Below are 21,905 nucleotides of genomic sequence, written 5' to 3' on the forward strand. Positions count from 1 at the left end.
TAATTTTGTTCAGTTTGCAGTATTAAGCTATTAGCATTTTTAGTGTTTTGTGTCTTGACACCCAAAAATCAACAAAGTTGGTATCTTAATGTGTTCAGTCTTAGCTAAAAGGAAGTGATTTTTTTTTCTTCTAGTTAGTGTAGCCCATATTAAAGCAGAACACACTTCAGAGTTTCTGGTGTCCAATGAACGGAAGAGATTAGTGCATCACTAAGGCGATTTTCAAAAAATAGGGTGGTATTCCAGGCTAAGAATTAGTTTTGCTCACTAAGCGTACCTCAAGGAATATTGCTGAAATTAAGTATGATGCTATACAGCATTATTTTAGGGAGGTAAAGGACTGTGAAACAACATCATAGTGCTGAAACTGCTGTTACAATGTGCATTTGAGAGAATGCAGGTGAGGAGGGCTGTTTTTGAGCATGTTGCAGTTCTTAACCAACAAATATACTTCCTCATTAAAATATTTTTCTCTCTCATAAACTTGTTTTATTTTTAGGGTGGAATGCTTGATTGTGGCTAATGATGCAACTGTCAAAGGTGGTACCTATTATCCCATCACTGTTAAGAAACATTTACGTGCTCAAGAAATTGCAATGCAAAATCATCTCCCTTGCCTATATTTGGGTAAGTCCCATTGCAGAAATAGCAAAAAAATTCATTGTTAAGGGCAGCTCAGAATCTAGGTAAGACACCACTTCTTCAAATACATGTTGTTGAGACAATGTGTCCCCAGGTTTGGCTAACCAGACATGTCTCTTAGACAGACATATTAAAATGTTTTCTCACTGATACTGTGTTACCTCTACAGACTGGTTGCAAGTCTTAACTGGAGGGTACCCATAGCTTCTCAGCACTATCTTCTGCACTGCTGTAGGGCTGGGTTCATAAGATACAGGTGTGACTGTGCCATTGTATTACTTTCTTATTCCCTTCTGTTCTGTCATGCTTGAACAACCTATCCTATAGTCTCATCCAGTCTTAATTCAAATTACAGTTTAAAAAAAAGAAAAGTTACTTTGCCTTTTGGTAGAGCATGTAGTTGTATGAGATGATATACCAAAGAAATAAAGCAAGTCTCAGTGCCAAAAGTGTCAATAATAGTTTGGATCAACATATAATTACAATTTGAAATTAATTTTACTGAAGCAAAAATGTCATTGTATATTATTTTGCATTTCAAGTTTAGGCTATTAAATCAGTATTTAGCCAAACCTCTATGTAAGTTTTACTTAAGTATACTTTTACTAAAGATAAAGATCAGAGTGCTAGATGTCTTTAGTATATCACAGGGAGTATTTTCTTAGCCTGGTTTTATACAAATATAAGTGCTTTCTGCTAGTGTCTGTCTTTCAGCCCCAATTCCCAGTGTATAACTTTTGAGCCCATTAGCCAATTTCAGCCAAATTTGACAGAGATATGTAAGAGTGTGTATTCCTATGGATTTTGTGTATGTCAGTATCAGCGGAGGAAGATCTTTCTACTGTCTCCATTTGGAAAGCGGGGTGGGTTAGTCCTTGTCCATTCTGTTTGGCTTAGCAGCTTACGTAGATGTGAGAGGCATTAATTGGTTTGCCAGTCAGGAGAGTTTTACTTGGCAAATAGTCAACATAAATGTCGGTCCTGGCTAGCATAAGCATTTGTAATTTCTTGCCCTGCTAACAGAGCAAACATGCAAAGAATACCAAGAGAAGGATTAGGAGAAATAAGAACTTGAAAGTATTGGTGGGGTGGATGCAGGGTCAGCGTTGGTGGGGACTTTGTGGGGTTGTCATACAGCAATGGGAAGTCTTGGAGGCAAGGGGAGTGCTAAATTTTATCCTAGTTATGAAAAACAGAAGAAACCTAGCTTTTCTGTTTGCAAAACTGATTATTTTTTTTAGTCTGAATTAATGAATTCTATCTGTTCAGGCAACTCATTTTTTTAGTGAGTTATCAGTGAGAAATTATGTGTTATTCTACTGTTTCAGGATCTTATGGAATCAGGAACCGTGGGACATACATATGCCTTTGGAACAAAAGTTTAATTTTTTTGTTCCAACTTTGGGATGTGTAGTCCGTGTATATATACTGCTTGTCAATCAGACCTGATGAGTTGTTTTACCTTCGCAATTTCTGTACCCAGGCTTGTTTCAGTTTATTTCAGTTGTGTGATCGAGAGGGAGTGCTTTGTAGTCAATCAGCACTTTGCTGACCATGTAATTTTCATGCCATTTAAACTGCCTTTTCTCTTGGTGGTAGTTGCCTAGGTGTTGATTCCGGTGTGGACACCATATGCCCTTTGTCAGCGAGTCAGTCACTGGGTGTGAGCATTTTCTTTTGTGTTCAGGGATGTCCCATTTCACAACATTGGTGTTTTGGCAGGGTTGGAGTTTGTCTAGTTGTCAGAGTTGATGCTGGTTTGGGAGAGTGGTTCTGCGGGAGTGGGGAAAGAATCAAACCCCTGCTTCACAGTAAAGCTGAATGCAGGGCACTACTTGCTGCAGTGAGGGAAAATGAGAATGTGCCTATGTGCTGTTGTTCGTAGTTAAAAGTTAATTACCAGGGGCCAGAGTTCTCAGAGAGGCTTGGCCTTCCTGTGCATTTCCTTCTAGTCTTCTATCCTTCTTTGCAGTCTTACGACATGACGTTATTTTCATTATTTGGGAGTGGAGAGGTAGCTGCAGTTGGAGACCTGTAAGCTGGAAGGTGCGTCGTGAGGGAAGGACATGTAGTAAATAAAGGTTCCTAAAGATAGTAGAAGGTCTTTGGTATGTCTGTGTAATCAAAGTATGAAAGTACACACACTATACCTCTTGGACTCAGTGGTGGTTAGTCTCGTCCTTTTGTGGAACTTGTGACAAAGTTGCAATACAATAATGGAGTTGAATTGTACATTGAAAGTATTCTTAGTTTAAATGTTTTGGAGTAAGTAAGTTTGTATAGGGAGGTACGATTGCATCTCTAAGCACATCTGAATTTATTTTCCATTGGAATGATAGGGACAGATGTTTGGGGCGGGGGGAATTCAGGGTTTTTTTCAGGAATAATATCCTAATATACCTAGATTCACGGAAATACATATAGTGTTGGTGATAGTAATTGCTGTATATTTTAAGTAACATGTAGATACTTTACCAACAACTTAAGTATGTAACACTGTTCAAAGACAATATATTTTCATTCACTCTAGTTGATTCAGGAGGAGCAAATTTACCTCGGCAAGCAGAAGTATTTCCAGATCGAGACCATTTTGGCCGTATTTTCTATAATCAGGCAGTCATGTCCTCACAAGGAATTCCACAGGTAATTTGCTTTTACTTAAGAATGAAGTGTATTAATTAGTTTTCACACTTGCTGCCTTTATTTGGTTTCAAGGCTTGTACCCATGCTTTGTTTTCGACAGCACTGTGTTGTGCTGACCTGATGACCCAGTCTGGGGGTTGGGGGCACTGTAAACACAGTAATTGTCCATTACAGTTTTGAAGAAGGTGTTGTCTTTGTTGGCCTTAGAGTTAATAACATGACCTACCTGCTCCTATGTTGGAGTGGGAGAAGAAGGGACTTGACAACATGGTACATAGTGCCATGTGAGGAAGCATTAGGAAATCTCTTGCAACAGTTGATTATTCTGCAGCAACTCTGTAAAGGTGAAGACTCCTTTGATGATGGCTAGTCAATGAGACATACCTCCTACTAACAGGGGTATGTGTGTATTTATATATCCATTTTACATGCTGTTGTGCTGTGTGAGAAAGCTGCTGTAATGATGAGGTTATTTTCTAATGTATTAATGATATATAGAATTACTGTTAGTCACAGTTCCTGGATTTAGAAGTGTTCTTGTGTCATAGGTGGTTCAGGAGTGCATTGTGGTCAGTTTTTTGATGCAGGTGGCATGCTAAGGGCGGTGCACTTCTGGAGCTATTACTCATGAAGAATGTAGAACCATCTGAGGATGTGATTGCTGATGACAGCCTTGGCTGCAGTGAAAGCGGAGGGCAGAGTATAAGGTCCTGATGGAGGTGAGGAAGGCAGGTAGCAGATTAAAGACCCTGGACTTCAGGAGAGCAGTCTTGGGCTTAAGAGAATTGTCAGCAGGGTCCTGTGAGAGGCTTCCAGGGAGGGCAGAGGAGTCCATGGTCTTTGAAGATAACCTCCTCCAAATAAAGAAAGTCTCCAGGAAAGCAGTCAGGTCATTCCTACAGAGCTGCTGTCTAATCAGTCAACTCCCAGCATCTTCATATGGTTGTGTAGCCCTCATACCTGCCTTGTACTCCCCTTTGCAGGCTAAAAGATTCAAGTTTACTTAGCCATTACTCCTACAGAAAGTGTTCCACAGCTTTGATGGTCCTAGTTTGTCTGCTGTAAACTTTTCCCCAGGTTCATTATCTTTTTTGAGATGGAGGAGCCAGACTGCATTACTCGATAGAACAACTCATGATAGATTTGTATATATATATATATATATATATACACTGATAAACACTACTTTTCTTTTCTATTCCTTTGCCAGTAGTTCCTAACATCTTTGGGCTTTTTTTGTCTGCTGAGCAGTAAGCTGGCAGTTTCACTGAATTATCTTAATGTCACTTTATATTGGCTGAATGAAAGAAGGTGAAGGAAATTTTCAGGATATTCCATCTGAGAAGAAAAATTGTTTTGGAACATTAGGCTTAGAAATAGGTGTTGGAACCTCAAGCAGAGTAAATGTTTAGCTAACTTGCTGTTTCATCTGAGTACTGTCATGATATATTTCACCACCATATTGTTTTAACATTAATTGTTGAACTCATCATTGATGTAAAGTGGAAATAGGACTTTATTTTTTTCATTCTTACCAACACCTGTCATTGAGAGGCATAGTTGGGCTGGCACCATTTTCATTTGTTCTCTGTGAGAATCTGTGCTTGTTTGACTCTCCTAGTCCAAAAGGAGGAAGTAGAAGCTAATAGTTCCTTTCAGTGTGAAGTAGATGCACCAGTCAAAGATACAGTATCTCATCTGACAACTCCTTACATGGCAGACGTTGGCTTTGCCTGATTTCTGAGGAACTACATATGTTACTTTGACACCTTTTTGGCATTTTGGAACTAAGTCAGACTTCAGATCTTCAACCATCTTTTCCTCTACCTGAAATCCTTTTCCTCAGAGAAATCCAAGGCTGAAGATTCCAACAATGCACTAAATCTCTTTGGAAAGCCTGACATAATTTAAATTCTGCAGTTCTCTTCTTTCTAACAATAAAAGTGGAGCAATTGTAGTGATCAGCTAGGTCTTCAGAAGAAAAGCACTGTTCAGTTAGAACAAAAATATTTAGGAGAAAAGACAGTTTACAAGCTGGCCATTCTGCAGAATCACTGATAGGTCTAGATTGTACTTTAGATTTATATGTGTGAATTAAATTCGTCCTGGCACTTTTGTGGAACAGCAAATGTCAAAGAAGACAGTCACAGGGCTGTTTTACCAAGTTAAGTTTTTAGGAGAAGTTTGGTAAATCTTATTTATGCTGGGGACTAATCATTATCTGATATGGGAGTAGTGACTTTTAGATTTTTTGTTAAAGATTAATATGTTAGCAGGGCTCAAAGTACTGATGTTAGGCAGGACCTTTCTAGAAATGCCTGGCCCTAAAGTCATGCTGGCATTTTCCTGAATATCTTGAAACAACCTTAAGGTATTTTGTAGAGTTCCTTATAAAATTGAATTTGTTTTTATTTTGATTACCTTATAGTGTTATATTAAGAGTAGCGCTGTACTCCTATACAATAAAAACTAAATGTAGGAAAGATTTACCTTTTGCTGAAACACATTTTTGTTTGGTATGATTCTGATGAAAGTTTAACTTCCTTAAAATATTTATGGAAGGCTGGGAGAAATGTTTCATGTAAAGGACGTAATGTGGGTGGATTTTGTTTGGGAGATGGTTCTATCCTTCATTTCATTCCAAAAAGGCACTATTAACACTTGTAAAGCTGGTATTGATTCTCTGCTACCATATTGTGGTAGCTAGAATCATCTTCCCTGTGTGAGTGGGTGTTTCATTAGGAAATGGTGTAAGGAAATTATGCTCCCTCTGATTTCCATTCTGGTTAATTCTTCTGACCTGGTGATCTGGGTTTTGTTAGTTTTCTACCTGCACTTCTTTATTGTGGCCTACCTGAAGGTCTGTTTCATCAGTTCATCAGCCCTTTTCAATTTTGCCCTTACAGTGCTTGCTTCCCCAGCCCACCCCAACCCCGTTGCCTATGGGCCTTTTAATTTCCCCCTCCACTTTTTCCTGTGACTAATCTGTTATACTCCTAATGTAGCTTTAAATTGTGATGATGTCTGTATGGCTGTGAATCAGAAAGGTGTGATTAGCTTCTCATTAGCAGGTTCCTAAGCTTGCTCTCACTCACACGCTGCATGGATACAATGGGAAGTTGATCAGTGGGTATGAAATACTGTATGTGCATTTAGAACTGTTGATTTTTATTCTGCTCTTAAGTAATTTCCTATGCAGTAATTCAAAGAATGAAGTCAGGAAGTAGCACATTAGTTGGGAATTCAAAGCTGTGCTATTTGACAAGCAGATTCTATTTTTTCCAATATATACATTTTCCAATTTATCTATTGGAAAAAGTAATACCCGAGTTAAAGTTTAAATGCAGGCACATTTTTCAGCATAATGCACAGCAAAATTAAGAGTAGGGAAGAAAACCAAAAATTCTGGGGGAAAACTCAAATGAATGAACTTTTTCCCATTTCTAGAGGCTTATGTTATCTTCGTATTTATCAGGAGGTATTTATTAAATGCACAACAGAAATACTTATGATGAAATGTGACTGAATATAGTTTAAAATACTGAAAATAATATGGTGAAAAAGCTGTTTGATTTGGTGGTAGCAGTTTGACATAGTTCATCTACTCCTGCTTTAGATACAGGTAATAAGATATGAAAGTTTTATTTCTGTGTGCTGTTTTCTTTTAAGAGCAAACATTAAATTATCATTTAACACAGAACACTGCTTGATGTTGCTTTAGAAATACTTCCAAACAAAGTTAACACAAAATAACATTATTGTTGTGTGACTGTGAAAGAAAGTGTTTCTTTTTGTCTGTCTTTTCCGTGAGAGTATTCAATTTGTTCTGCTTTACAAGCTGTTCTGAAACTGTCTTTGGAGGAGCTCCCCTGAAGGAGAAGAGAGAAACTTCATTTTCATGATCATATACTGCTTCATATCTGGGGTCAAGTCAGTTTTGTAAAATTGTCACCAAAATATTACTGGTGGAAAGTGTTCATTGTGTAGATGTTCACCTCAAAATTAGGCAAAAGGATGAAGCAGAGATTATTCATGCTAAAGCCTATAACATTGAGATACTCAACACACCTTGAAGATGCAGAGTTAATTGGTTGATGCATTGGAGAACTGAAGTTACATACTAGTAGATGAGAAGGATTTTCTTCAAAGAATGTTAACATTGGTGAAATTATGCCCATAAGCAACAACTGATGCTCTGACAAGCACAAATAATGGGAGCAACCTGTAGGTTTCAACCTTTTACCGTTCATCAGTAAAAACAAATTCCATGGTAGAACATGCACCTTTTCAAATGTTTCACATACATAGCTCATGGTACTTCATATATGAATTTTCCTGCAAGCTAGCCTGAAGATCATAGAGAGACTGTGGAAAACTAGAGATTCCCCATTTTTTTTTAAGAAAAGCAAAAACATAAATAAGAAGTTTGTTCTGTCAGTCAAAAATAATCTTGCTGTGCTGTCCTGGAACCTGTATTAAAATCAGTACAATATGTAATAGTAGTGTGAGCACTAGCTATTTTGAAGCGTTGGACAATTCATTAATTTGTGATTTTTGTTTTCCCAATAGATAGCAGTAGTAATGGGATCGTGTACAGCAGGAGGAGCATATGTACCTGCAATGGCTGATGAAAGTATTATTGTTGGCAAACAGGGAACAATATTCCTGGGAGGGCCACCACTGGTAAGAATACAGAAGTTTCTAGTAACAAAGTGTGCTGCTGACAATTGTACAGATTAAACTATTGAGATCTTTCTTTGTGAGATATTTCCAGATATTCTGTAGATTAAATGCAAACTAATCTACATTTTTAAAGTATATCTGAATGTTTATATCCTAAATTAATCTTTTTCTTTTAGAAGTGTACATATAAATCAGACTTCATTCAAATGTCGTTATAGCACTGCTTTTAGATTGCTGTGCACATTTTGGATGATAAAAATGCTTTCCGTATTCAATTATGTAGCCTCTAGGTTTGACAAGACATAAATTACAAGCATGTGTATTATATCTCAGAGTCAAGATAAGAGAACTTCAGACAATCTGCTATGTTTTATGGCAGTTTACAGACAAAGGAGACACACTGATGATGGAGTTTGTCATCATTTCCTTACTTTCTTAGTAAGGATTTTTTTTCTAAGAAAACTGACCTGAAGAATTCCTGTGAATTAAAACTTGCCTTATTGTGGAACTCATAGTGGAATTTGTGATTGTGCAAAGTATTGCAGCATAAAATAGCTTTAAAATTAACAGTAGTGTGGCTCCAACAGGAAAGGGAGTCCTTGAGTAGGGTTTATTTTTTTAGAAACAGATGTACCAGTGTATGTTCTCCTGTAGGCTCAGTTCTATACTGATACAAATAATAATCTTTGCTGACAAGGATAATTTTACTTAACCACAAGATTTATGAGAAGAAAGGAATTTCCAGTAGTAAATGTTATGTTAGTGCTAGAGCAGCATCCAGCACAGTTGTTCTAGTCTCGGTGAAGTCTGACTTGCTTTTTTTGAAACAGTCAAATATTTGTCTCATTGAACAAACTGGTCTGAGACAGCATGTTGGCTCTGTTTTGGTTGTAGTCTTTTGGGAACTTTAGGCGAGCTTCCTGTGACAAAGTCAAGTACAAATCAAATGTCCCTCAAAAAGTCCTTCCAACCTGGGCAGGCCTAAATGGAGAAATCACTTTGTAACAGCATTGTTAATGAACATACTGCTCTGCTCAATTCCTGTAGTAATGGAGGAGGTGAAGTCTGCTGGAAGCCACTTCTTTTCACCACTTAAGATTCTGGGAAAATTTAGGAGGTCCCATAAGCTATGGGAAGACAACCACTGACAGAAATTTTTTTTGTTGACCAGTTGCTAAGCCATGAATGTGTTAATTTCCTTAAAAGCATACATAAAAGAACCTACCCTGTGATGTCATTTTGTGTTGACATGTATAGCACTGCTCTCATTTCCACAGTATGTTTTTGCATTTCGGTCTTTTCCTTTACTTTAGGGTGTTTTTTTTCCCCACTGTGTCATCTTCATGCTGAAGGTAGATTTAGCATTTTATACCCTTTTTGATTCCAAAATTCATTGTATAGGTTGATTTAAAATTCTTGAGCAGCTTAAAAAAAAAAAAAAGTCTTATCATTTAGGCAGACATACTTTTCTGTGGCTGGTAAAGGCTAATTACTATTCCAGAACATCTTAAATAAATTTAAAATGTAGCTGGCATACCAAAAGCAGCAGCAGGGGACACACAGCTGTAAGACAAGGATACTTTGTTGTCTACCATAATAAAATAAGCATTTAACTTGAAGTATCTCATTGTTTCAGTGGAGGCTTTCCAGGCTGGCAAGAAGAACAAAGTAATCAGCAAAAGCAGATGAAGTAATTTATAGCAGCTATGTCTTTGAACATTAATTTATTAACTTCTCATTAGAATTTAGAATTCTACAATTTCTTTGTTGGAATTTCTTTGGCAGTAATTGTTTTAAACATCTTACCTAGGTCTCTGTCCCTTTTTTTCTTGTGTTAGTTTCTTTCAGCTTGTTGTTTATAGGTGAACAAAGACAAATCCTCCCTTAAAATTAAGCAATTTTTCTGTAAATGTATCACTGTCATTTAGATATTAGGAGTTTCTTGGTGAAAAGTGCCTTAAATATGAATAAAGATATTAGTTGAGAATAATATTAGTTGAGTGAGTAACATTTGGTGATTCATACATCTTTTTATTGGGAAGGAAATCAGCACAATGAAAGAAATGAACTTTTCCATCAGACTGTTATTAGCTTGCTTATTGTGTTACAAATAATTGCCCTGGTTGCAGGAACACCTGAGCTGTCTTAAGTACAAACCCCTTCCAGGTCCAGCAGAGTTTATTAGCTTAGAACCAGTGACACTTAAAGTGGCAGTACCGCCTCTGGGGCTTGCTCAGGTTCAGAGTAATTTTTTGCAGAAGCTCAGCTAGTAAATCTGAAAGGCCTGAGCAAATTCAGCTCTTCTGACATGGCATTTCCATTGGCTAGAGTGCTGGGGAGTGCTCTGCACTCTGCGTGATTCTGCTTGGAGCTGTTAGAGCTGGAAAGTTTCATCAGACTCTGGGAGAACCCTTGGATGCACTGAGTAATGTGTTCTGGAGAGCTTGCTCAGAAACAGTTTCTTTCAAGCTCCAGCATTAAGCAGGTACAAAATAAGACAGCTAATACCCCATGCTACCCAGGAAGCTCATTAGGAAGCTGAAAAAAAGGGAACCAGACTTTCTTGTATTGAAAGGGCAGTAATCATTAATATCACAAGGGAATTTAGGTCACACGTGTATATAATTGGAGACGTAGTGCAAGAGAGTATCGCCAGGGTAGGCAGCTGGAAAAAGATGGCCTAAGTCAGGTCTCCAAGGGAAGACTTGGCTAGGGAAGCCAGTGACTGCAAGGAGGTTGTGAAGGTCCAAAGGATGAAAACTTTTCACCACTTCCAGAGGAAGATGTCACAACTCTCCTTCAATTTAATTTGTTCCTTAGCAACCTGCAGATGTAACGATCCCTATCTTTGTGAGTATAGATCAAACTTTGATATCACTACCTGTCAGCTTTTCTGTTCAGTAGAGCTTTTCATATTCTCACTGAAAATATTTTACTTGCCTTTCTCTAAACATCAAAATTACTTCAGACTCCCATAGAAACTTACATTCCATGTTGTAGCAGATATTGTAGCCATTATTGTGTTGCTCTGTTCCCAAAAATGTCTGTCCAGTATGAAAAAAATTGTTTAGGTAGGTGAATGATAAAATCCAATCCAAAGCATCCTAAGGAAGCAAAAGAAAATCCCTGTTGTTAGTTATAATTAGTTTTGGGATGTGTATGGTAAAAGAAAAAGTGAAGTGCAGTTACAGTCCAAAATCTGAAGTGCAAGTTTCCTTGGTCTTCTTTTCAGAAAGGTGAGGAGTAGTGACTTCATGAACAGATAAATGTCAATAGTAACAGAAGTGTCACAGTAGTAGTAATACGTAAGGCCTTTCTTCTGCACTCCCCCAAGCTGCGAAATCTGTATGCTCACCACTGGCAGTACTGCTTGGTAGCTCAGCGTGGCGTGTTGACCTGTGGGCTTTTCCATCCCATTTCAGAGACTTCCAATTCTTCTTCCCCAGGGAAAATTTGGTATTCTCTGTGCTCAGTAGTGAAGGAAAGCCTGGTAAAAAGGGATAGGTTTGTCAAAGTCATGTATATTTATGTTCTGGGGACTGAGCTACACGACTGCCTCATCTGTTGTGGGAAATGCACATTTTATCCAAAGTCTGTATTCATTTATCCTGGTGATTGCTAGCTGAAGTAGCTTGAACAGAGGTTTCCTTGAAAATGCCCACATATCTTGTCAAGGCTCTACTTGCAGTCTGTTAGAATGCAGTAGAATGCTCTACTGCACTGTAGTACCTGGGAAGGTGATGGAGCAAATAATCCTGGAAGCTATTTCCAAAAACACTACAGACAAGAAGGTGACTGTGAGTGGTCAGCACGGAAATCATGGCCTGACCAAACTGATAGCACTCTGTGCTGGGATGACTGATTCAGTGGAAGCAGAGAGCAGTAGATGTTGTTTATGTTGATTTTTGACAAGGCTTTTAACACCATCTTCCATAACATCCTTCACAAACTGATGAAGTACGAACTGGGTAAATGGGCAGTGAGGTGGTCTGAGAACTGGCCGAACTGCTCAGCTCAAGCTGGAGGCTAGTCATTAGTGGTGTATCCCAGATGTCAGTACTGGGACAAATACTGTATAATATTTTCACTGATGACCTTGGCAGTGGTCCGAAGTTCATTGTCAGCAAATCTGCAGATGATAAAAACCTGTGAGGAGTGGTTAATGGAGCAGATGATTGGGCCTTTCAGAGGGACCTCAGCGGGCTGGAGAGAGGGGCTGAATGGAACCTTTGGAAGTTAAATACAGCAGGCAAATGCTCCTTGGAAGGAATAACCCTGGGCACCAGAACAGGCTGGGGACCAACCAGTTGGGAAGATGCAGAAAAGGCACTCTAGGTCCCAGTGGAAACCCAAGCTGAACATGACCCAGCAATGTACCCTTGCAGCAAAGGCAGCCAGCAACATCCTGGGCATGCATTAGGGAGACTGTTTCCAGCAGGTCAAGGGTGGTGATCCTTCCCATCTACTAAGCCCTCATAACACACATTTGAGGTGCTAGGTCCAGGTATGGGCTGTCCAGACCAAGAAGAATGTGGACATACTCAAGTGAGTCAGTGAAGGTCCATGAAGATGTTGAAGGAACTGGAGTATCTGTGATATGAGGAGAGGCTAAGAGAGCTGGGACTGTTCAGCCTGGTGAAGAGATGGCTCAGGGGGAATCTGTCCCATGTGTATGAATACCTTGCAGGGGGAGTAAAGACAGTAGAGCCAGATGTCTTACTAGCACCCAGTGACAGGTCAAGACGCTGCAGGGCACAAACTGAAGTATAGGAAATTCTGTTTAGATGGAAGAAGACACTTCTTTATTGCAAGAGTGGTCATGCCAAACCCAGTGGTCCAGGCAGGTTGTGGAGTCTTCATCGTTGGAGATACTCAAAACTCAACTGTACACGGTCATGAGCAACCTCCTCTGCTTGACCCTGCTTTGTTTTTAAACTAGACAGTCTCCCAGGGTGGCTGACAGACCCCACAACTCTGATCTTGTGATTTGAAGAATAAAAACTTCAGCTCTGTGAAAGAGGGAAAAATCCTTTTTTGTAAAGTTTATTAGAATGAGTGTCTGGATTCCTGTGCTAATAGGAACCAGTGCTGTATTCAGATTTGTTAAAAGTTTTGCAGTAATCACAGAATCACAGTACGTTATAACTGCATACTGTGTCAGATGTGTAAAGAGAGATGTGTGGAATTATTCCGTAGAATCATAAGAGTAAAATCATAGCATTTTTTAGGGTGGAAAAGAACCTTAGGATCATTGAGTCCAATTTTAAACCTAACACCCAAGTCCACCACTAAACCATGTCCTAAGTGGCACACCTACATGTCCTTTAAGTGCCTCCAAGGATGGTGACTCAGCCAATTCCTTTGGCAGCCTGTTCCAATGCTTTCAACCCTTTTGGTGAATAATTTTTTCCTAATTTTACTTAGAAGTATGTTCTTCTGTTTGTTGTTCAATGAAGGCTCAAGTTAATTAGTCTCTGACAGAAACTTTTCGTTAATTAGTATTGGAATGCCACACCTTTGTATTAAATGGGTAGCTGTTCAATTTAAAAGCAAAAATCCTATTAGTAAAGAAATATCTATAATTTTACAAACTTGACAGTTTCGAAGCATGTGTGTTATGTATTTACATATTTAGTGTGCTTTGGTTTTAGACATGGAGCTTGGAAACTGAAATCTCTTTTGGAGGTGATGCTAGTTGTCTCTTCGCTTGCCTCTTGCACTACCTCTGTAATCTCCATCCATGATGAATAATGGTTTCACCATCTTGCAAGGAATCCTTTTCCAAAGTAGTTACAGTAGACTGGAAGTGCATCAAGAAGTTATGGTTGGTTTTTTTACCATGCAGTAAATGATACTGCTTTGTTTTAGGACGGAGTTTACTCACTCTCAAATTATCTTGTCAGGTGTAAGATCTGACAGTTAAGAGGATTTAGAATTATGCATTCCAGGTATTTTTATGGACATATCATACTTGATCTGAACAGTTTTATGCCACTAATATGCTTTGTTAAAGAAAACTGTTCATACTAAATTACTGTGTGTTTAATGAAAGATTTATAAAATAAAAACTTCTAGTGATTGTTTTATAGTTAATATTTTAAAAACTAAGAATTCACAGAATAAGAATTTGTGTAAAGAAGGCAATGTTGAAGAGTGCTGAGTTTCAACTGATGTATTGTTAGAAGCAATGCAGGAACATATGTTTGAAATACTTGCTACGTGCTAAAATTTTTTTTGTGAAAATGCATAAATCTAAAGAATGTGTACGTAAATGCACACTAATAATGGACACAGCAATAAATACAACAGTTATTGGAGAATCTTTCTCAATTAAGCCTATATATTAATGCTAGTAGAAGGATACAAGTCAGAGAAATTAAGTACTTTTGACAAGTTTCTGTGTCATCACATTTAAATGCTCTGCGGGAGAGTAACCAATGAAATATTATTCATGAAGAAACATTTTGCAAAGATCTCTCTTACTGCTATAACTAAGCCAGTATATATATTAATGCAAGACAAGTGTCAACTCTAAAGCTTATTTTCCTTTTCCTGCGGTAGGTTAAAGCAGCAACTGGTGAAGAGGTATCAGCAGAGGATCTTGGAGGGGCAGATCTTCACTGCAGGTTTAAAGAATTTTTTTCCCAGAGTTCATTTATTCTATCCTTTAGACTTTAGTAGGGTGTATTTTATTTTATTTATTTAATATATGTATTATAAGTATTTTTTTAAACTCCATTTAGATTTTGAAAATTAAGGTTTTCTATATACTTAATCTGGTGCTTGATGAATCGCTTTATTGTTAGACTAGCATAGTTACCTTATGCTACTCTAGTTAGGAACTTGTTTCCTTCATTTAATACTTTAAAATACTTTTGTGTCAAATGTACTGCAGCATCATGCATAATATGGAGGACTTTTCTATAGTGTTTCATACTGAGTGTTCATAGAAGAATGCACATTGAGAAGGATAATGTATTTTGCAGATTGTATCTTTCATACTGTCCATTAGAACTTACTACAAATAAGATCAAAATAGCTTTTTTTTTTTTTGTAAGAGAATACTTGTTATCAAAACAAAGAACTCTGCACTTTCTAGTTCTAAAATGAATAGTAACAAATTCAGGTATTACTGTAAAATGTTAGATATTACAGTGCAATAAATGCATAATTTTTAACTCAGTTTACTGATGTGAATAAATTATTTTTAAGGCCAGTTCAAAACATTTTCGTAAACAGAAGTTTTATTTATAATTTCAAACAAATTTTGATTTTTATTTGAACAATAATTGTCATCTTTTATATTGTCATCTAGATTCTTTTACTTGCTACAGTTACTGTTTTATGTCATGTCTGATAACTTTAATGTACTGCTTCAAAGAACAGTTCAGGCATGGGTTTTATTTTGAAAATAATTTCATAACGAATCATGGAAAGCTGTATTGTAGCATCTGTATTTTAAAGATAAATATAAAGCTTAAAGTCTTAAAAAAATTTAAATCTCAAATTTTCACTGTCAATTTTTTTTTAAAGTCTTCATATTGTACATAACTGTTGTTATTTATATACAGAAAATCTGGTGTAACAGATCATTATGCTTTGGATGACAATCATGCACTTCATCTAGCAAGGAAAGTTGTAAGAAGTTTAAATCTCCAAAAGAAAGTAGACGTAAGTGTATAGAATCTGAAAACACTGCATTGTTGAAGTTAGGAATGCTTTTCTTCGCCTGATTTATACAACATTTTTTGTCTCTGACTTTAGACACTTTAAAAATGGAAGTTATGGTTCTTGTCTTGAAAGATTTCTCTAATGGTTCAGTTCTGCAATTACATTAACTGGTGCATTATTCCCAATAAAATTACTAGGATTACATGCATGAGTGAAGCAACTAGAACAGTGCTTCAGAATCACAGAACTGCACTTAAAGATTAACCTAGTCCTGCAAGGTGCTTGATTTGATTTTAAGCCCACGTGATCATTCCTCTGGACTAAAAATTAGATACCTACTAAAGCATCTTTTTTGAATACACATTTTTGATGATTATTAATGAAAGGTATAAAACTGAGGGAATAGACCTAAATCATGTCATTGTATTGATTTAAAAATTCCTTGTAGAAAACAAGATGGATAGCATATGGAGGAGGAATTGCCTTAACTTATTTTGGCAGGAGACATGAAAGGTTGAAGATTAAAGCTCAGCAGCTGAAGGAATGCAAGATTTTGTTTTCAGTTGTGTGGCAAAAATTTTCATTATTTTTTCAGAATACTATGTGCCTAATAGGGCACAGAGGAAAGCAAATGGAGGACATGCTTTATTTTTAATAGCATGGAAAAAATGTGGAGTACATATGGAGGTATATGCAGGAGTAGAAACAAAGATAGCAGTAAGTAAGTGAGAAAGTATTACCAGTCTTCAAAACTACCAGTCTGAGAAACTTAACCTTTGTGCAAAATGAGAACAAGCCAATACAGGCTTTTGTTGTGGTGGTTGAAGAGGAGACTGTTTTCAAAGCAGTTGGCAAATTAATTGTTGTTTATTTTTTTAAGTCATAATGTGTACTAATAATTCCTTTGCTGTGTAAATTATTTTCTTTAATTGCTTCAGGTGGCTATAGAACCATCAGAAGAGCCTTTGTTTCCTGCTGATGAAATATATGGAATAGTCGGTGACCAGCTAAAAAGAAACTTTGATGTCAAAGAGGTATGAATGTAAATGCAAGATCCACATGCCTATACATACATGCAATCAGTTTTCTTGCAGGAAATCACTTTTTATGTCATTATAATTTGTCTACAGCAATCTGATTTGGGGTATATAGAGAATATTTACATTTCATAAAATCTTTTAACGTATTTTTTGTATTTTTGTTCAGCAGATCCATTACAATGGCTATGGCATGTTGAAATAAAGTGCTTTTTGGTTATACTTCTAAGAAGGATGAGAGATTGATAATATTCTGAAAAAACTGCCAGGACTTTGTGCTGCAAAGCATTTTACAGACTTGCTGAGTGACATGATAGCTTTATTTAAAGATTTATGGAGTATAACACCCCAAACAATTCAGTGGTCTTCCAACCACATATGGAAACTTACTGTACTTTACTGCAGGTCTAGTGTAATTATTTGCCTTGGTACCTTCAGCCACAACCAGAGCTTTTCTCATACTTTGCGTAGATCCCATCTTCAGCCTTTTTCACTACCAACCAAGTATTTATTTTAGAAAAAGTCTTAGTGTGTGCCTTTCTTTAAATACTTTGTCAGAAATTATTAGGATTTGCTTTGCATCAAGGGAAGAAAAGATGAACACTTATTATTGAGTCTCACATTGCACCCTTGAAAGTTGTAATACCTTGGTTTTGTTTCTTTTAAAGTTGAAGTAAGTATTTTCTGGCAAATGTCTTGCTAGCAATGAATCTATATTTATATGAAATGGCTCCTTTGCATCTCAGAGAAACCTCAGAACAGATCTTTATTTTTGTACGTCACAAACTTAAGCAAAGCTGAAAATAAACTTACTGTTTTTCTCTTTATGATTGTGAGTCTGTTGATTAATGTTTAATATAACCAGAGCTAGCAGTTTTTCTTTGAAATGTAACTAATCAGGAAAACTTTGTTCCTGCATAATTTAAACTGTTTGGTTAGAAGTTAGATTTTTTGTAAACATGTAGATAAATCATACTTAAAAAAGTAAATAAGCTTTCCCTGACATCCAGACTATTTATATGGTAGGCTGCTTGATGTTCTCTGGAAAGTATTTAAGTTGTATGTTAGTGTGGTCTTTCTTTCTAAACAAATTTAAAACTATGAAGGATTAGGATTTTCATTTTCTTTTTCTATTTTTTCTTAAGGTCATTGCTAGGATTGTAGATGGAAGTAAATTTGATGAATTCAAAGCCTTGTATGGAGATACTTTAATTACAGGTATTTAGAAATATATTATAATTATTCTTTATATGTTCCATCTGGTTTTATAGTTGGATTCATTCTGTTTGGCTCACCTGTTGATATTTTTAATAATGTTTTTCTTTGGAGGAGTAGCAGTTTCTATTACCAAGAGAAGGTATTACATTTATATGCTATGGTAAAATAAATATATATGCAAATTTACAGATTTATCTTTCTTCTTTAGGATTTGCGAGAATATTTGGTTATCCAGTAGGAATTATTGGAAACAATGGAGTGCTTTTCTCAGAGTCAGCAAAAAAGGTAAATAAATAGATTATTAGCATGTTTGCAATTGAGAAAACTTCTGGTGGACAACTTGATCTTGAAATGAGGAACTTTTTTAAAGTGGACTGGCTCCATGTTTTTCATGTAAACATGAAATAGCTTCATAATGTAAAAATATTTGACCATATTTTAATAACAGTGTTTGATAGATTTTTCTGGTATGAAGTACATAGGTCAATATGGAAGTACAGTTAGAAAAAACACATAGACAAAAACATTGTTGTGTGACTACAACACAGTTGAAATAGTGTATCTTGAAACTTGCAGCTATTACAAGAAAAGTCCTTGCTGACTGCATAAAATACCCTAGTAGTTATAATTTCTAGCCTATAAACTGTGAAGTACAACAATAAATCACATACTTTTTTTTTTTTTAATAACTGGAAGCATTCAACCTGGATTCCAGTACTCAGTTCATTGGTTTGCCAGAGGTTTAATTTTCGTACTTGGCTGTGGCAGCCTCCTGTCTTAGACTGATGAGTGAAAACATGTGCCATCTCATAAAATCTGTGAATTGAAATATCTGTTTTGTGAATTAAAGGGCATCTTTGATGGAATATTGTGATTGCATTAAACACACACTTATTAAGATTGCTTTACAGATTAGTCTTGAGGAATTGGTGGTGATGAGGAGTGTCTAAGTATGGCAGAGTGGTTACTTATTTTGTTCTGTGTTGTTTGTTTTTTTCAAGGAGCTACTGTCAGTTGAATCTTTTTTTGTAATAGCAATTGTATATGGTAGTTTTGTTCTAGCAGACCCCTCAAACTAATGGTGAGCAAATCTGTACTAAAAATCGATAGGAAAAAGGAAGCCATGATGAGAGACTTGAAGAAAGGAAGTAATTTTACTGATTATTGCTGTAAAAAAAAATATATATGAAATTTAGTTTCATGTACTGAAGGAATACTTTCAACTTGGAACACTGCAGTAAGTTACATTGGTTTTGGCTAGTGTTTGTTTTAACACAAGTATTTCCAAGTTGAAAATAACTCTTTCAGTATTTCTAATATTTTTGGTATATTTGTGATAATTGAGTGCTGCAAATTTTGCCTAACAATGAAAAAGTGTGTAAGGAATCTTCCTGTGCTGACTTCTGCCAGTGTATCAGTACTGTAAAAGAAGATGGTCAAGTTTTACTTTTTTCACTTCTAGAGAGACCTTTGTCCAGATGTTGCTTTTGTAAGCACCATAATCTAACAACGTTCCTTTTTTTTTCTTTTGCGTTTTTGTAATGAGTTGTGACATGTCTTTTTCCCATGATCATCACTATGCTTTTCTAGTGCTTCTCTAAAAAAGCTAGCTAAGGATTATGCTTTATGATTTTTCTCTCCTTTTTTTTGGTTTTTTTTTGTAAATTTTCTGGTTTTCTGTTGTGAAGAGGTTAGAGGTTTTTTCAGTTGCTGTGCTACATACTTTTCTTTTCATCAGCAGTGTGTAAATAATGTGAGGAACTTTATTGATCTAGATTATTTCTAGCTGAAACGGAAGCTTGGAATCTACTATCTTTATCTTTCTTATGAAATTGATCTTTTCCTAGAAAATCGGGAGAGGGCATCTGCCCTGAGAAAAAGGAAAGAGCGTTAACAGCAGCTGGCACAGCCATGAGCTAATAATGTGTGTGGACCTTTCCCAACTTCAGAGAATAGTTTTCTTTCATGCCGGAAATGGGGAGATATTTTTTTGCTGACTGGTTGTCTTAATTTCCATGACACAGTCTTACAAAACTCCATGTTGGGTGTCACACTGTGAAACTGTCTGTTGTTTAACTGCCTCTTGGGCTGAGTCAAAACAGTTGGGTTTTTCAGTATCAGCAGTAATGCTTTTTGGGGTGTATTTCTGCTTTACACTTGGACTAATGCATTTTTGATATTTTCTTTCTTCTGCTAGAGTGAAAGCATGTTTTGCAGTTGACTTTGGATGAAGCAGTAATAGTACAGCACTTCCTGATGGAAATACTCCCAGGAACCAGTGGAAGGAGACTTCAGAGTGCTGATAGCGGTAGCTTCACTGATCCAACTTGTAATGACTTACTCTTTTCTTTCTCTCTCTTTTTTTCTTTTTTTTCCCCATCTCCACAGGGTACACATTTTATCCAGTTGTGTTGCCAGAGGAATATTCCCATTGTGTTTTTGCAGAATATTACAGGTGAATAAGCTCAATATTTTGAAGTTGTACTATGTGGTGAGCTTTGCTGTTAAATGTTGAGGTTATGACTTTTAGACAGCTTCTTGTGTTCTTTGTTGTACCTACATCTCCAGACTGTTCTGAAATCATTTTGTCAGCAGCTAGTGAAGGCCTTGCCTTATGATTTGTTCTTCAGGTTTTTTCTGCATGTGCCATAAAGCATAGTGTGACATATAGTACCATATAATAATATAAATTTAGTAAGCCATTTTTTCATGTTGGAATTCTTTAGGTTTCATGGTTGGTAAAGAATATGAAGCTGGAGGGATAGCAAAAGATGGTGCCAAGATGGTAACTGCTGTAGCTTGTGCCAATGTACCTAAAATAACAGTGATTATCGGTGGTTCTTACGGAGCTGGAAACTATGGAATGTGTGGAAGAGCATATAGGTGAGTGTTACTTCCAATATGGCAGAAGATAAGACTTAAGTTAAGAGGCCATGACCTTGAAATATCATTCAAAAAAAACTGTCTAAACTCTTGCAGAAGTTGTGCTATTATGAAAATAAAGCAGTTCTCAATTAATATGGTCATAAGTAATAACAACCTGAGAAACCTGTAGAGATTGATAGGCTCATGATTAACCTTCATTTAGGTGAAGGAGGTCATCTAACGTGTAAACATGCTCACTTGCTTTTCTCCCTTTTTAACTCTTGGAGGAAAAATTGTATACTCCTAAACAATCATTATGCCGTATGGGCTGATCCTTTATTCTGCATTGATAGAAAAAATACCAGCTTGTGTAAAAAAGAATCCTTATTCACTTTAATGAGCCTGTTTTTATGAGTAATGTTTGCAGAACTCCTAAGGATTATTTTTTTTGACCCTTTGTACATGACTCACATACATGTTCTTTTCTTTTTTTCAAGGTCCCTGATACTTTTGAAGTTGTTGATATTTTTAAAGAGAAAAATCCCTGGGGGGAGGGAGGTGTAAGATGAAGAGACTCAAGAAAGAGAGAACTAAGTTTTTAAGGTGCTTAAATATAGGAAATGAGCAGAATTTTTGCATTTTCAAACATAATGCTGCAAGTATTGAAGTGCATTGATTTGCATTCTTTAAAACCCAATACATTTACGATTGTCATACATAAAAATGAATTCTTAGCTGAGTGAGAATTATTTCTTTACTAGGAAATAAGGCAGTCTTATTGTAATATTTAATACGTATTTTTTCAGTCCAAGATTTCTATATGTGTGGCCAAATGCTCGTATATCGGTGATGGGAGGGGAACAAGCTGCAACTGTTCTAGCTACAATAGCCAAGGACCAAAAAGCAAGGGAGGGAAAACAGGTACATCTTTCTTCTTTCATTTGCAGTAACGTCATTCTCATTTACTCTTTCACTGGAGTTGCTCACTTCATGATCTAGGAAGGGATCAATGAAGTGATCCCTAGAGTGAGACATCAATGAACTATTGTTCTCCCAATGCCACCTAGTGCACTGAGAAACATGAAGCATTTGTGAAATGTTGTTGTTTACATCTTCTAAATGTGAAGATCATTCATGACATTTCTT

The 21,905-nt window shown here is 36.6% G+C and overlaps 1 protein-coding gene across 1 annotated transcript in view; it reads left to right on the plus strand.

The window, feature by feature from the left end:
• Positions 1–21,905, plus strand: part of MCCC2 (methylcrotonyl-CoA carboxylase subunit 2) — a 37,386-nt gene that overhangs the window by 8,047 nt on the left and 7,434 nt on the right. The window contains exons 5-15 of the mRNA XM_055698961.1: positions 500–627; positions 3,173–3,285; positions 7,855–7,968; positions 14,530–14,594; positions 15,540–15,639; positions 16,578–16,673; positions 17,822–17,894; positions 18,103–18,179; positions 20,283–20,349; positions 20,621–20,777; positions 21,566–21,680. Of these exons, the coding sequence (XP_055554936.1) occupies positions 500–627; positions 3,173–3,285; positions 7,855–7,968; positions 14,530–14,594; positions 15,540–15,639; positions 16,578–16,673; positions 17,822–17,894; positions 18,103–18,179; positions 20,283–20,349; positions 20,621–20,777; positions 21,566–21,680 (1,105 nt within the window). The remainder of the gene's footprint in view (positions 1–499; positions 628–3,172; positions 3,286–7,854; positions 7,969–14,529; positions 14,595–15,539; positions 15,640–16,577; positions 16,674–17,821; positions 17,895–18,102; positions 18,180–20,282; positions 20,350–20,620; positions 20,778–21,565; positions 21,681–21,905) is intronic.

This window comes from Falco cherrug, chromosome Z (genome assembly GCF_023634085.1).
Source record: "Falco cherrug isolate bFalChe1 chromosome Z, bFalChe1.pri, whole genome shotgun sequence".
Taxonomy (NCBI): Eukaryota; Metazoa; Chordata; class Aves; order Falconiformes; family Falconidae; genus Falco; species Falco cherrug.